Source organism: Callithrix jacchus, chromosome 3 (assembly GCF_049354715.1).
Source record: "Callithrix jacchus isolate 240 chromosome 3, calJac240_pri, whole genome shotgun sequence".
NCBI lineage: Eukaryota > Metazoa > Chordata > Mammalia > Primates > Cebidae > Callithrix > Callithrix jacchus.
This window is the reverse complement of record NC_133504.1, coordinates 171,131,071-171,146,594: the sequence shown is the minus strand read 5'-3', so window position 1 is coordinate 171,146,594 and position 15,524 is coordinate 171,131,071. Positions and strand designations below refer to the sequence as shown.

At 37.8% G+C, this 15,524-nt stretch overlaps 1 protein-coding gene across 3 annotated transcripts in view; it reads left to right on the top strand.

Moving 5' to 3' along the window:
• The window catches only part of GBA3 (glucosidase, beta, acid 3 (cytosolic)), a 123,358-nt gene that overhangs the window by 48,951 nt on the left and 58,883 nt on the right, over positions 1 to 15,524 (top strand). For all 3 annotated transcript variants that reach the window (XR_004741025.3, XM_035293954.3, XM_078367998.1), the window contains exons 3-4: positions 3,464 to 4,260; positions 5,001 to 5,124. Coding sequence is in view for 2 of the 3 variants with exons in the window: in XM_035293954.3 (XP_035149845.1) it covers positions 3,464 to 4,260; positions 5,001 to 5,124 (921 nt within the window). In the remaining variant the exon portion in view is untranslated. The remainder of the gene's footprint in view (positions 1 to 3,463; positions 4,261 to 5,000; positions 5,125 to 15,524) is intronic.

The window sequence follows — 15,524 nt, the reverse complement described above, 5'->3', positions numbered from 1 at the left end:
ATCTCAGTTTCAAAAGCCCTAGATTGGTAACAGATGATCATTTAAAAAAAAACACATTTATTCAGAGAATTTGTTTATCAGTGACTTACACCACTCTGAAAAACAAAGTTAAATAACCCTTTGATAAATTTATTCTCATTCAATACTCACACGCTCATAAGGTGGCAGTATTATTGTTCCCATTTTACAGATGAGGATACTGAGGTATAGACAGACCAAGTGATTTTTCCAAGATCCTTTGGCTGAGTTTTCTGAGTCTGGGGCTCTCCTCCTAAAAATCCAACTCCACTGCTTTGTGGAAAGGCTCGTTACAACACTGAATAAATTGTATGACCAAGAAGTAAAGTGCTTAATTCTGGGATAGTGAATATTAATTATGCTCTGTTTCTCTGCTGCGCTGAGGAAAAAATTTCTTAAAATTTACTTATCTTTATTTCAATGGACAGTTATCATGTTGTTTGAATTACATTGACCCACCATTATTAATGACTTCTCCACAAAGGGGGAAAAAAGGAACTTGGTATTGTGATCAAGTCTAAAGGAGGTGACCATGAAGGCTGGTAAAATAGAGTCACATATTTCTGGCTCAGGAACATGAGAAGTGGGATGTTGTATTGAGAACAGCCCAGTCTTTGTAGTGAGACAGACTGGGATTAAACATGGGCCATGCAACGTAACAATATTGAGACTCCTTAAATCTCAGTTTTCTCATTTTTAAATGGGAATAAAAACACCCATCTCTAGAGCTTAGTGTTTGGATTTAGCAAAATGTATAACATCTTCTACTTATGGTATGAGTTCAATAAATAAAAGCTAATATTATTTTCATGTTCAAAGTCAATGGAAAGAGTTGGCTATAAAAACCCTCACACATACTAATACCCAGATTATTTTAACATACTATCTCTAGATACCTCATTTACAAATGTAGAAATGTGAGTTACAGGGGCCCAGGGATGGGATGGTAAAATAAATACTCTTTCATTGAGAGAGAGAAAGGAAAAGTTATACATTTTGATGAGTGTATTAGTTTTACTGCCACTGTAATACATTATCACATATTAGTTGCCTAAAACTTTAGAGTTCTGTAGGTCAGAAGTTTGACATGGGTCTCTGTGAGGCTGAAATCAAGATACCTACAAGGCTGAATTTCTTTCTGAAGGATCTTTGGAAGAGTCTGTCTTTTGATGCATTCAGGTTGTTGGCAGAACTCATTTCCTTGTGATTGTAGAACCACGGTCTCTATAACCTTGATGGCTATCAGCTACGAACTGTTCTCAGCTTCAAGAGGCCATCTGCATTCCTTGGCTCGCGGTCCCCTTCCTCCATTTTCAAAGCCAGCAATAGTGGGTTGAGTTTCTCTCAAGCTGCCACTTCCTCACCTTTTCTTCCATTGCTGCATCTCTCTGATTCACTCTTCTGTCTTACTCTTCCATTTTTAAAAACTCATATGGTTACATTGGATGCATCTGGACAGTCTGAAGAACTCTTCACAATTAAAGGTCCATACCTTAATTGCAACTGCCAAGTCCCTTTTGCCATGTAAGGTAACGTGTTGACCCATTTCATGGATTAAAGAATGAACATCTCTGGTGGGGGAGGAGGAGTTATTTTGCTACTAAGTGAGAAATAGCTCAAAAGTGTGTCTTCCAAATATGGAGTTGTTATGCATGATTCACAGTACATTCTAGTTTGCAAAGTAAATGAGCTGGTGTCAAAGATAACCACTTACCCAGGCAGAGAGAAAACACATGATTGTGCATAATTTGGCTTCTGCTTACCTAGCTCATCTCTCACCATTCTTATTCCTCCTTTGATAACTCTCCTTACACTGAACTTTAAGTTCCCAAAAAGAGAGTGAATGTACAAACACTGGCCAGGCCATATCTGATAATAAAACTCTGACTGACAAAGGAAGCCCAGGAAGCCAAACCACAGCCTCTGCAGCAATCAGCCCAGAGTAGTCACAGCTTGGTCAACTGATACCTTCTCTATTTTCTGCCCCCTGCTCCCTGCTTCCAACTCAGGAGCAACCAGAGAAAAATCACATGTGCTCCCCAAACTAATTAACACAAGATGCCCTGCTTCTAGTTAGCTCTCCTACAGCTTCCCCATGTCAACAACCTTTAATCAGGGCGCACTCAAGGGTTCTCTTTCTTCCACTATAAAGCTTTTCCTCTGTCCCGACTGCATTTGGATACCTGCCAAATGCAAGTATTGGTGGCAGACTCCTGCTAGAGCAAACTCTGAGTAGATAGTCTGGTTTTTGTTTTTCTCACTTGAGTGGTCTTTATTTTAACATTTCCCTTTTCTTTTCATATTTTTTCTTCCTCTTTTTCTCTTCCAGAATCACAGTTTTCTCCTTACCTTACATGGGTAATGTGTGTCATATTTTAAATATCAGCTTAGATGTCACTAATAACAATAATTATTATTTCGATGATAGCTAACCCGTACTGAGCCCTCACCTTATGCCAAGAACTGTTCCAAACATGTTTAATTTATCAAGTCATTAAACTCACAACAATTAATTGAAGAAGGTTTCTATTATTAACCACATTTTGCATGCAGGAAAAGATAATTCAGAGAGGTTAAGCAACTTGCTCAAGGTCGCAGAGATAGTAGGTGAAAGAGGTAGGACAGAATTAAGTGGTCCGGCACCATGACTTACTCTGGAAACCATTATGCTACATTTGCTTTCACAATATTTTCAAATACCCTGAGTTTAGGATGGATACCCTTTCCCATATTTTAAGTAGGACTCTGTACTTCATCTGGTACTCTATTGTAATTGTTTATGAATTTTTTTATAGTTTCTGCTAATAAACTCCCTGAGGACAAGGGTGATGGTTGTTTTGCTTATGTTTGCATGTCAAGCATATAGTAGTTTCTCTATAAATGTGTTTTTAAGGAATTAACAAACAAATGATGAATGAATGAAATACATATGAGGCCGGGCGCAGTGGCTCAAGCCTGTAATCCCAGCACTTTGGGAGGCTGAGGTGGGTGGATCATGAGGTCAAGAGATCGAGACCATCCTGGTCATCATGGTGAAACCCCGTCTCTACTAAAAATACAAAAAATTAGCTGGGCATGGTGGCTTGTAGTCTGGTGGGACTAAGAGACAAAATGAGTATACATAGAAATGCATAAAATCATTTTAATAAGTATGAAAATAACACAAAGTCAGGTAACAGCGATCTGCCCAGATGTATCCATTTCAATACGTTTATCTCTCAATCATGTCACCCCATTACACTCTTACTTCTTGATCAATTACTCTTCTTCAGAGTTCTCAATCGTTCCTCTCAGTCTTTTATTAATTATATTGAGGAAGTAATAAATTTGTTTTGAATAAAAGTCATTCAGAAAATTGTTCTTGATCTTATCTCTTTTTAAAACTTATTGCCAACATACTATAAGTAGCTTTTCTTCTTAGGGTGACTTTTTTTTTTCTTCCTAGGAATTGATTATTACAACAAGATCATCGACGATTTGTTAACAAATGGGGTTACTCCCATTGTGACACTCTACCACTTTGATTTACCTCAGGCTTTAGAAGACCAAGGAGGTTGGTTGTCAGAGGCAATCATTGAATTCTTTGACAAATATGCTCAGTTTTGCTTCAGTACTTTTGGGGATCGTGTCAAGCAGTGGATCACCATAAATGAAGCTAATATTCTTTCCATGATGGCATATGACTTAGGTATCTTTCCTCCAGGTGTCCCTCACTGTGGAACAGGAGGTTATCAGGCAGCTCATAATTTGATTAAGGCTCATGCCAGATCCTGGCACAGCTATGATTCCTTATTTCGAAAAGAGCAGAAAGGTCTGGTGTCCCTATCACTTTTTGCGACCTGGTTGGAACCAGCAGATCCAAACTCAGTATCTGACCAGGAAGCTGCTAAAAGAGCCATCACTTTCCATCTGGATTTCTTTGCTAAACCCATATTCATTGATGGTGATTATCCTGAAGTTGTCAAGTCTCAGATTGCCTCCATGAGTCAAAAGCAAGGGTATCCATCGTCAAGGCTTCCGGAATTCACAGAAGAAGAGAAGAAAATGATCAAAGGCACTGCTGATTTTTTTGCTGTGCAATATTATACAACTCGTTTAATCAAGTACCAGGAGAACAGGAAAGGAGAACTAGGCATTCTCCAGGATGTGGAGATTGAATTTTTTCCAGATCCATCTTGGAAAAATGTGGACTGGATCTATGTGGTACCATGGGGAGTACGTAAGCTACTGAAATATATTAAGGTGAATGCATGCCTTTTTTATGTGTCCATATACACTCAAATATGTGAAGGTGGGCAAGACAGGCATATGTATATGTATATATGGACCTGAAAAAGAATTATTTTAAGTTAATAGCATATACATTTGCTGGCCTGGGAAGAGCAGATTTGGATTTGAGTTGGTGAGGGGTAACTAGCTGGTAAAGGCTTCAAACACAGTGGGCAAAGTCTAGGATTTGTTGTTAAAGTTAGTTTTGTATATAGAAGTAGTTTGGACATATTTTTCAATCTGGTGTCACAACTGCGATTACTAAAAGACATTTTAAGGATTGTGATAGCTGGATCTCTTTTTTTGAGTCTCAGCTATATTGGATGACATCCAGTTAGCTGAAATTAAAATTTCAAGTACAGGTTTTTAGGACCCCTCCTGTGGGGGATGTAGAATGTAGCTGCCGGCAGGACTGAGGGGTTAAGGAGCAGTGACAATCAACAGATGCTGATGGAAGAAAGACATTTCTGTCTTTTCATTATAATAAGAGTCATTGGACTGTCTTCATGGACATTTGCACAGTTTTGCATTTCCATTGTTAGTTATAAAAGGTCATTGCATGGAAAATTAAGTTAATAGGGTCAGTGCAATATGATGAAAACTAGTTTTGGGGTTGTAGCATACCGAAGATAGAGGGTAATGCACCTGGTTTTATGAGCTTTCTTTTTTTTAAACATCTGTTTGGAATTAAACTTCTGTTCTCTTTGTTCTAGGATACATATAATAACCCTGTAATTTATATCACTGAGAATGGATTTCCCCAGAGTGACCCGGCACCTCTTGATGACACTCAACGCTGGGAGTATTTCAGACAGACATTTCAGGAACTGCTCAAAGGTACCGTTTGAGATGATGAACGATCAATTGTGCAGTCTTAATATAATTTTCCCATTTGCTTATTTGCATTCAGCAAAACCAATGATTTTTGAAAGCTGAAATCCATGTAAATCAATATAAAGTCATATAGTTAGGAAAGGGGAAAAATATTTAGAAGAGAGGAAGGGGAGGATTTTGGCCTAGCTACAACCTCCTGAAATTGAATCAAGTCACAAGTGACTGTCTTCAGCATTTTGTGACTCCTGGGTGAAGGTGACAAGAACAGAAGGAGTGGTGGCTGTTGGGAGAGAGAACATCAGTTATTACAAAACAGATTAGCACTGATCAACTATAACATGCTTATTTGCATATTTTAATATCCTAACTACCAAAAAATGAAATGACATGATTTTTAAAGAACCCAAATTAAGCATCTGTGCAATAAACTTCAAAATGGCATGAGTCTTCCATCAATGTATGTTGCATTTAAGCTGTAACCATGCAGCACAGTTAGAAACATTTTTATTGTCATATGGAAAATGTGAGTTGTGTTTTAAGATAAAGTTATTATTTAGTGCCTCTTTTCCCTCCGTGGAATTCTTTTCATATGAATTCTTATCATATTTGAAAGCAGTCATGAAGGAATAAGCTTTAACTGGTAACACACGATTTTAGACCAGTTAGCAAACTCCTCTCCCATTATTTGCTGCTTCTCAAATTTAATTCCTCCTTTTTTTTTTTTTTTTTTTGAGATGGAGTCTCGCTCTCTTGCCCAGGCTGGAGTCAATGGCGCAATCTTGGCTTATTGCAACCTCCACCTCCTGGGTTCAAGCAATTCTCCTGCCTGAGCCTCCCGAGTAGCTGGGACTACAGGCACCTGCCACCATGCCCAGCTAATTTTTGTACTTTTTTTTTCAGTAGATACAGGGTTTCACCATGCTGGCCAGCCTAGTTTTGAACTCTTGACCTCATGATCCACCTGCCTCAGCTTCCCAAAGTGCTGGGATTCAGGCATGAGCCACCACACCCAGCCCAATTCCACCTTCTTAAAAAGGAATCACATCATAGCAACAAAATCCAATGTAAAATGAGACTTTAAATTTCCTTTTATTTAAAACCTTGATAGCCACACTTATTCTTTATCATTCTAATTGAGAGGTTCTGACATTATTCTTTCCAAAATTATTCAGTGTTACACTGGTAATAACCAGAAGGGATTCTGGAAAGTGACGCAAAGTGATCCTTTCCCAAAACCTGAAATTTACTGACTGGATCCTTCACTCAGACCTGGAGCTTACTGGCAGAGAGCAATTGGATCTTTACAATTTCACCCAAGTGAAGGAATTATTTTGTATTACACCCAAAATAGATTCTTTCGGGTAGGAGTTCATCTTCTGATAAGAGAGGAAAATCTCTAGTTTTCTGAGATTCTGCTCCACTTCCTGTAGATAGGTCCTGTTCATAGTTAATCTATTGATATTCTCAGGCTTTATCCTGAAGAACAAATAGGTTAGTTACTACCAGGCAGATTTATGGATGGCTACAGGGAACACAAATGACTTGCCTAAAATTGCTCTGTGTATTTTTAGGAAAAGAGAGATAAATAGAAATAGCCTTTTTTTTTTTTTTTTTTTTCCTGTTCCCAGACTGGTACTCTGCTTAGCACTAATCATATAGAGGCATTTCATTGTTTGTTCAAATAGTTTCAAGTACTTTATACCATCCTTTAGAACTTTATTGCTAAACACTCAATGATGGACTCCCAAACCAAGGTGATTTAAGGATAGAAGAATAACAGAGAAGTGGAAAATGTGAGAAGATTTGGTTTTCTAACAGACAGGAAAGGAGGATAGGGTTAGGACCAAAAAAATCAGTTTTTCCATTTGTTGAAATTCTAGTTTGTCTTCAAATTAGTTGATAAGAAATTTATTAGGCATATAAACCTTTTACTATTTACAGCATCTACGTTCTCTTCTGAATCTTAACAGTAGGTCAGCTATATTCACTGCAATTGATACAGTGTTTTGCTTTTTTTAAAAAAAGTTGTAGACTTTTTAAATTGCAGAAATGTATATATTGAGAAGAAGAACATATGCATAAATGTATTTGTTCTGGACTAGGTATAGTGGTGTGGTAACTTTTTTATGTATTCTCATAGTGGACAGCAATGATTTCTTCTGTAGTGAAACTCTCTTTCCCCTTTCTTCTATGAAATACTCACCTCCCCATCCACATGCTTACCATAGGGACAGCTGTGTAAGTGGAATACAATCCTCTTCCTTGTCAGCAGATAATTGATAGGCATGGGACATGAGCTGGACAATTTCAGTTCTTCCCTGGGACTTAGAACGTGACCAATTAGTTTCTTAATCTCTCGGACTGGGTTGGGTGGATGTATGTTGCTTTGTGAGCTACAAGTGGCTGGACTCTACCCTGTAGCTTAGGCACAGTGAGAAGGGAAGATATCCAAGCATTAAGGGAAGGGAAAGGAAACATGGAGAACTGCCAGACATCACTAGAGCCTCTGCTTTTCGTTTATCCTGAGATCTGTCTGCACACAAGTTCTTAAGAGGCATTACTTTCATTGTAATAAAGTGCTCTTTGCACTTCATCTTATTCTAATTGGGTTTCATTTCTTGAACAAAAGGAGTTTTAATTTTTACCATCATTTTATTCCTTCTCAAAACAATGATATGAGGTCATTACTTCTACTTTAGAGATGAGGAAACTGAATTTCATAGAGGCTACATTATTTGCTGACGATCATAAAGGTACTAAGTAGTATTTCCTAGAATGAGGCCGAATATATGTATATTATTATTATATTATTAATTATTTGGTGTTAGATATAAGCTGTGAGCTCAGGGCTCTCGGAGTTAAAGTGCTAATTTGTCCCACCACACAGAAACTTTTCATTATGTTTGGTTACTTTGGGCTTGCATGTATTATTTGAAAGTGCGTCACGCTGTCTGTGAAAGAGCTGACAGGTTCCGTGAACCTGAGCACAACTCAGATGCCCCATATCCTAGTTCTCACCAAAAGAGCAGAGCTGAACTTCCTAATCAATTTTCTGAGACTCCTCCAAGGTAATGCTGATATTTTGGTTGGCAAGAACTTGCGAGTAAGAGGCAACCTGTGAGCAATTAAAAATAATAACAGTCCAAGGAAGATATTCCTGGGAAGCGCTGCAGGTGAGAACTCACCAAATCCCAGGGAGTCAGATGGATGACAGCTCTGCCACATGACTCTTTGTGTAAGTTTGGGATTCAATGATGTTCAAATGGTTAAACTTCTGTGTAAACTTCTGTGATTCCCAAAAACAAAGCCTTTGCTCCGACATCACACATACGGACAGGCACATAATGACTCTAGAGTTGGATCAATGGGGTCCGCTTGGGGGTCTTACTGATCTCTTCAGGTAGAATCCCACAGCAATTAATCGAGCATTAAAAGGTATGCTAATGCTGCTGTTTCTTTTTGGGATATGAAAAAAAAAAAGAGAAAAAAATGTCATTTTAAGAATAAAAAGAGAGAAATCAGCTAGTGCCTTTTTAATCTTTGCATTAATTGTATTAAACCCCTTTAAATAGGTTATATTTTAATTACTGTAGATACAGATAAGAGTGAAGGGTACCAAAATTTTGAAATAACGTATAACTAGATTTGCATTCCAGTTCTGTAAATTATTCAGTAAAGAATCTTTAGCAAAGTACTCAACCTGTCTAATCCTCAGTTTGCTTATCTATAAAAATGGGGATAATGGTTATTTATTTTTTTTCTAGCAGGGTTGTTATATAGAGATTCAGTTTCAAGAGCTAATGTGCAAAATTACCTTAGCAACTGCCTGACACATAGTAGCTCCTTAATCAACGGTAACAATTATTATTATTACAAAATGTGCACTCTTAAAAATATATCTATTACCTCCAAGTTATTCTTCTTGTTATTAAAAAATGCCATTCCAAGACTTGTTATTTTTCTATCCCCCCACAAATTATAGCAGACTATTTACCCATATTTGTGTGTTTCTCTTTCTTTTTGTGGAACTTCCGGATGTGTGTTATAATATTGATCCTCTGGCTTTTTCTGTTCTGAATTGCATGGAGGAGAAAGCAGCAGGCCCATTTATTATTTCCCTCTGGGAGGCGACCAGATTAGGTGAAAAGTCAAATCGTTGACAGCAGAAACTGCTGTCAAGCAACTGGGAATTGCTCTGCCACATGAATCTTTGTGTAAGTTTGGAATTCAATGATGTTCAAATGGTTAAACTTTTCTCATATAATAGGAATTTTTATTACCTTAGTAACAGTTACACCAGTCCTCGATACTCCAGAGCCAATGGGCAGTTTTGGTTTCATACGAAGATACACACACATGGATACCAGTCCAGTCTAAATGCTTTCAAGGAGATGACGAAGGATGGGGAGCCAGAGGTTATTGCTCCAATGGCTGATACTGCCCCCATCACCTAAATTCTCTTGAAAGGGAATCTGAGCAGTTTGCAGGCTGTTCCTCATACCTACCCAGCACATGTGTGCTTTCAGCCTGGCTTGTGATCCTTCCTCCACCTGGAATACCATCCTCTTTGTTTCCTTCCTGTACCAGTCCTGTTCAAAGTAGATGAGCTTGCTTGTAGTCGGAGAGAACATGGGTTTGAGACCCTGGTTCTGTCCTGCATGAGTCCAAAACCTTTGGGAAAATTCTGAAACAGGCAACCACATCAGTCATCTAATCTCTAAAATGGGGATAATAAGAACATTGATTCTTTTAAAGAGTGGTAAGAAATTATCAAGATAGTGCTTATGTTGCCTAAAAGAAGTCTGGCACATTTACTAAGGATTCTATAAAAATGATGAGTAATTCTTTTGGGGGTGGCAGTGCTGTGAATTCTCTGAGAACCAGAGCTGTGTCTGTTTTTTATAATTATATATTTAGCTCTAAGCACCATGACTGCTGTGTAGCAGTGTTCTACACATATTTGTTGAATTTGATTCTATCATGGAAAGGCTAGATAATGAATAATGAGAAATAAATGACTAAATGATTGGGAGGCATATTTCTTTCCCTGAAGAAATATACCCCACACATTAAAAAAAAATGCAGCCTTCTGAAAAGTTTCTGAGCCAGTCCAACTTTCCAGGCAGATCCATGCCTGAGTTAGCACAGCGGTAGATGATTGCAGAGAAGGTTTGTTAATGACCAGCTTTCCGCTTTTAATGACGAACCCCTCAGCAAGATGTCATCGAAGTTATTGAAGACTTCACTAAAAGTGTTGAAGCTGATACATTGTAACAAGAAGGTTATAAATCTTGCAGCTTGGATATACCACCAAGACAAGATGCTGAGCACAGAATCACCCTGCTGTTGTCTGTTGGCATTCTCCCTCCCCCTACGTCTTTACCTTCCCATGGAGAGCAGGTAAAGGAGAAATACATCCATTTCCCAAAGTAGTGCAGAGCTGGCAGCCACCTGCCTACGCCAATTTCAGATCACAGAGGCCCATTTAACTGGACAAAATGTGTTAAGCACCTGTGTTTTTCTAAATGTGCATTGGAAAAAAATCCTAAGCATTAGGGAAAGATCTCAAAGGTTAATACGGTGACCTTTTAGAAACACCAAACAATTAAAAATCCATTGCAAGCTCAGAAGAGAGACCCAAATACCTGAATATAGATTCCCACTTTGTATCTACTGTTTTATTGCTTCTCAGAGGACATCTTTGTCACCTTGGCACCTTGGCTTCTAGGAAGCAGTCCATCTAGTAACTTGTGTTACATATAACTGTATGGCTTTGGGGCCATGTGGGGTGGAATTTGGATGGACTCCACACTGCTAGCAAGGCTGCTTCTGGCTGCAGTGGATGGCTGCTAGCCACAACGGACCAGGTCAGAACACAGAGAAAGAACGAGGTTCAAAGGCTGAGCGTGAGAATGGCTAGTAGATGCTAGTATACAGAGTGTGCAATTTTTGTTTTTTGATTTTTTAAATTGACAAAAATTGTATTAATTGTGTACAACATGTTGCTTTGAAACATGAACACAATCCAAAATGCCTAAACACATGCATTACCTCACATATTATCATCTTTTTGTGCTTGGTGGGTATGCTTGTCATCTATCTACTCTTTTAGCAATTTAACAGAATATAGCACATTGTTATTAATTATAGTCACCATCTTGTAGGACAAATCTCTGGAATTTGTGCCTCCCATCTAATTGAAACGTTCCATCTTTTGAAACAACATCTCCTGAATCCTCCTGCCCCCAGCCCCATAAATGAGATCATTCATGTCTACAAATGCTCTGAACGCCTTAAAGCGTTGGATGTTATTCTCACCATTCTACTCTCTGCTTCTATGAGATCCACTTCTTTAGAGTTCACATGTAAGTGAGATCATGTGGTATTGGTCTTTCTGTGCCTGGTTTCCTTCACTTAACATAATGTCCGATAGGTTCATCCGTGCTGTTGCAAATCACAGAATTTTATTTTCTTTAAGATTGAATTGTATTACCAAATTGATATACACATTTGGTAGCACAATTTGTTTTCTTCTGGATATATACCTAGTGATAGAATCGTTTGGTTATATGGTAGTCCTGTTTTACACACTTTGAGAAACCTCCAAACTGCTCTCCATAGTGGCTGGACTAATTTACATTTCCATCAACAGTGTGTAAGTGTTCCTTTTCTCCATAGCGTTGACAACATCTGTTATTTTTTTACTTCTTGATAACAACCATTTTGACTGATGTGATATGGTATCACTTTGTGGTTTTGATTTGCATTTCTCCATTGATTAGTGATATTGAACGTTTTTTCATATTTGTTGACTGCCTGTGTATCTTCTTTTAAGATATGTCTGTTTATGTCCTTTGCCTACTTTTTAATGGGTTCATGTGTTTTTTGCTTATTGAATTAAGCTTCTTTTAGATTCTGGATATTTGACTTTTGTCAGATGTATAGTTTGCAAATATTTTCTCACATTCTGTAGGGTGTCTACTTTGTTGGCAGGTTTTTTTTTGTTTTTGTTTTTGTTTTGAGTCGAAGTCTTCCTCTGTTGCCAGGTTGAAGTTCAGTGGCACAATCTTGGCTCACTGCAACCTTCAACTCCCTGGTTCAAGTGGTTCTCCTGCCTCAGCCTCTCGAGTAGCTGGGATTAAAGACACTCACCACCATGCCCAGCTAATTTTTGTATTTTTAGTAGAGACAGGGTTTCACCATGTTGGCCAGGATGGTCTCGATATCCTGACCTCATGATCTGCCCCGCTTGGCCTCCTAAAGTTCTGGGATTACAGGTGTGAGCCACTGCGACCAACCTGTTGGTTTGTTTCTTTGTTTATATTCAGTGTGCAAAAGCTCTTTTGTTAATGAGGTCCCACTTATCCATTCTTGTTTTTGTTGCAATCGTATTTGAGAATTAGTCATAAATAATTTGCTAAGGCCAACATTAAGAATGGTATTTCCTAGGTTTTATTCTAGAATTTCTGTACTTTGAGAGAGCTTACATTTAAATCTTTAATCCATCTTGAGTTGTTAATTTTTTTTGTATATGGTGAAGGATGAGGTCCAGTTTCATTCTTCTGCATATGGCTAGCAAGTTATCTCAGCATCGTTTATGGAATAGGAAGTACCTTCTGCATTGCTTATTTTTGCTGACTTTTTTGTTGAAGAGTAGATGGCTGCAACTTTATTTCTGGGTTCCCTATTCTATTTCATTGTTTGCTTGTTTTTGTAGTAGTACCATGCCACTTTGGTTACCACAGCCTTGCAGCATAGTTTAAAGTTGGGTAATGTGATTTCTCTGGCTTTGCTCTTTTGCTTAAGGTTGCTTTGGCTACTTGGGTTCTTTTTTTTTTGTTTGTTTCATTGGAATTTTAGATTTTTTTTTTTCTAAATCTGTGAAAAATGACATTGTATTCCCCATTTCTTTTATCCATTCATCCATTGTAGACACTTAGGTTGATCCCGTATCCTGGCTATTGTGAATAATGGTGCAATGAACATGGGAATGCAGGTCCCTGTTTAACACACTGATTTCATTTCCTTTGGATATATGGTAGTTTTATTTGTGGAATTTGAAAAGTCAGGAAGAAAATAATTTCTTATATTTGTGTCCCACTAGTCTACATATGTAGATCACACTTAGACTCAGACAGCCAGAGGTTACACAGTTAACCTTAAAGAGAGATATGCCAGATGCCCTTCTCACTTATTTTTCCCTACTACTTCCATCAGCGGCATACTTGCCACTTGCTCTTCCTTCCCACTGAGAAGCACGGTAGAGTAGTGTACATTGAAGTAGAAAGTCTGCAGGGTTTGGAGAGGGAAGATGAACAGAATTCTGTGTTTTGGTGGTTTTCCTTTGGGTAAGTCATCATTAGCACTCTCTAAATGTCAATTTCCTCATCTGTAAAATGGGACTAATCCTAACATCTGTTCTGATTAACCCAACTAACCCAAGGTCAGTTGTGAAAATAAAATGAGACCATTTATACCTACATATGCTCTGAGCACATCCATCACTCTGGTCAAAATACATCATCTGGACCTCAGCACTCTCCACTGCCAAGGAAAGGGGTTGGTGCTCATTATTTGGGTCTTTTCAAAATCCACATTCTTAGATTTTATGGATTTATTTTCCTGCATTTTCTTTAGTGCTATAAAAGTGTGATAAATTTAAGGCATTTTAGAAAACTATGACCAAGTGATTAATACAGTGTGTAGTAAAGCCCAGAATCTCTCTCTCTCTCTCACACACACAGAGAGAAATATATGTATGTATGTATGTATGTATATATTTATCCATCTATCTCTCTGTGTATTATCTATCTATGTAAGTTCGTGTAAGTTTTTTGACAAGCTATTTCACCACACTTGTCTGGTGAGGCACATATTGATGTGATCAGAAACCTAAACCATTTATCAGACACATTCTCTTAGAAACGTAGAACCTGGTGTACCTGTTTCACAAGAACAGGCTTCAGGGAGTTGCCCATGTGAGAAGTTCAATCACACCTCAGAGAATCTTCCCTTGTGCTTTTTAACTGGAAACCATTATATTCTCTGTCTGCAGTATTCCAATATATATGCTGTGCCCCAACTGGTGGACTTCCCTTTGGGCTTTTAAATTCAGGTTCAACTACTCTGAAGTGATAATTACGTAAGGTCTCCTACCTCAGGTCCAGTGAATTTTAAGAATACATAGAGCCTTTAAAAAAAATTCAGATGATTTCAAACTAACCTTTCATTTTCTTTTCATGGAAATGTGTAGTCTAACAGTAAGCAGAAGCTCAGTTTTTGTTTTCATAACTGTGAAAAAGACCAATAAGGAAAACAACTAAAACATAATTTATCTAAAAAAAAGTAGCCTTTCCAATGGGAAGAGTTGGCTGAATGGAAACTAGAAAAAGGGTAAGGGGGAGAAGAGAAATAATTCAATAAGGATTTTTATTATTTATTGATGCATCTGTTTTTTTCTGTTCTCTAGATAGCTTCAGGGAGGATTCAATAATGATTTTTAAAAACTATTCCAGGAGATAGCCATGATGGAATATTCAAGTGATAAGAGGGATACTAGAATTGAAGCAAGGTGAATTTCTCAGGTTTCCCCCAGAGTGTAGATGAAGTGGTCCTCAAGTGTCTGTCTACATTAGCTCTTATTCCCTGATCTCCAGAATAACCAGATTACTATCTGCCTCTTAGTCATCTCGGGAGTGAAAAAGCACTGCCTTTGAATGAGACCAGTAGAGTTCAACTTTAGTGTGATTCACAAGCATTGCCTGGATAACTGTGTTAAGGATTCTATTGGATAGCTGTGGGCTCATGGAAAGAATCCGAAGAAGTAGATGGTCAAATGTTAGCTATTTCAGCTCAGGAAACTTAACAGGGGCTTTCCAATGTTCGGAAAGATATATTCCTCATTGTAAATTAATACATTGACATTAGGTTTTGTAAATAAAGATCTTGTTTGTCAGTAGGGATTAGTTCTGGGTGCAGTGAAAAGAAATGAAATGGTGGATTTGCAGTGCTGAATATCAGGCTTTAGGAGGCGCTGATCTCACTAGCTCTATAAGCTTCCTCTCTATAGTCTTCTCATCTTACCTTTTTATAGCTTCAATGTTGTTTATATTGGTCAGTTGCTCTATAGTGACATAATTATTGTTTCTTTCAACTTCCACAGACTCATAATTGTGTGAATTATCGGTTCACTGCATTCTGTCTTATTTTTTTTAGTAGTAAGTCTGATACAATGTAGACCAAAAGCAGCAATATTGTGATTAAAAACATTAAAAATTGATGACCACTTAATCGGCTTCTAACTGCAGTGTTGTAACAAATACTTGTTCAATAAGAAAATTGAACATATGGAACTTGAGCAATACTTTGATTCTTGAAGACAACATTCATGATAATCCTTGAAA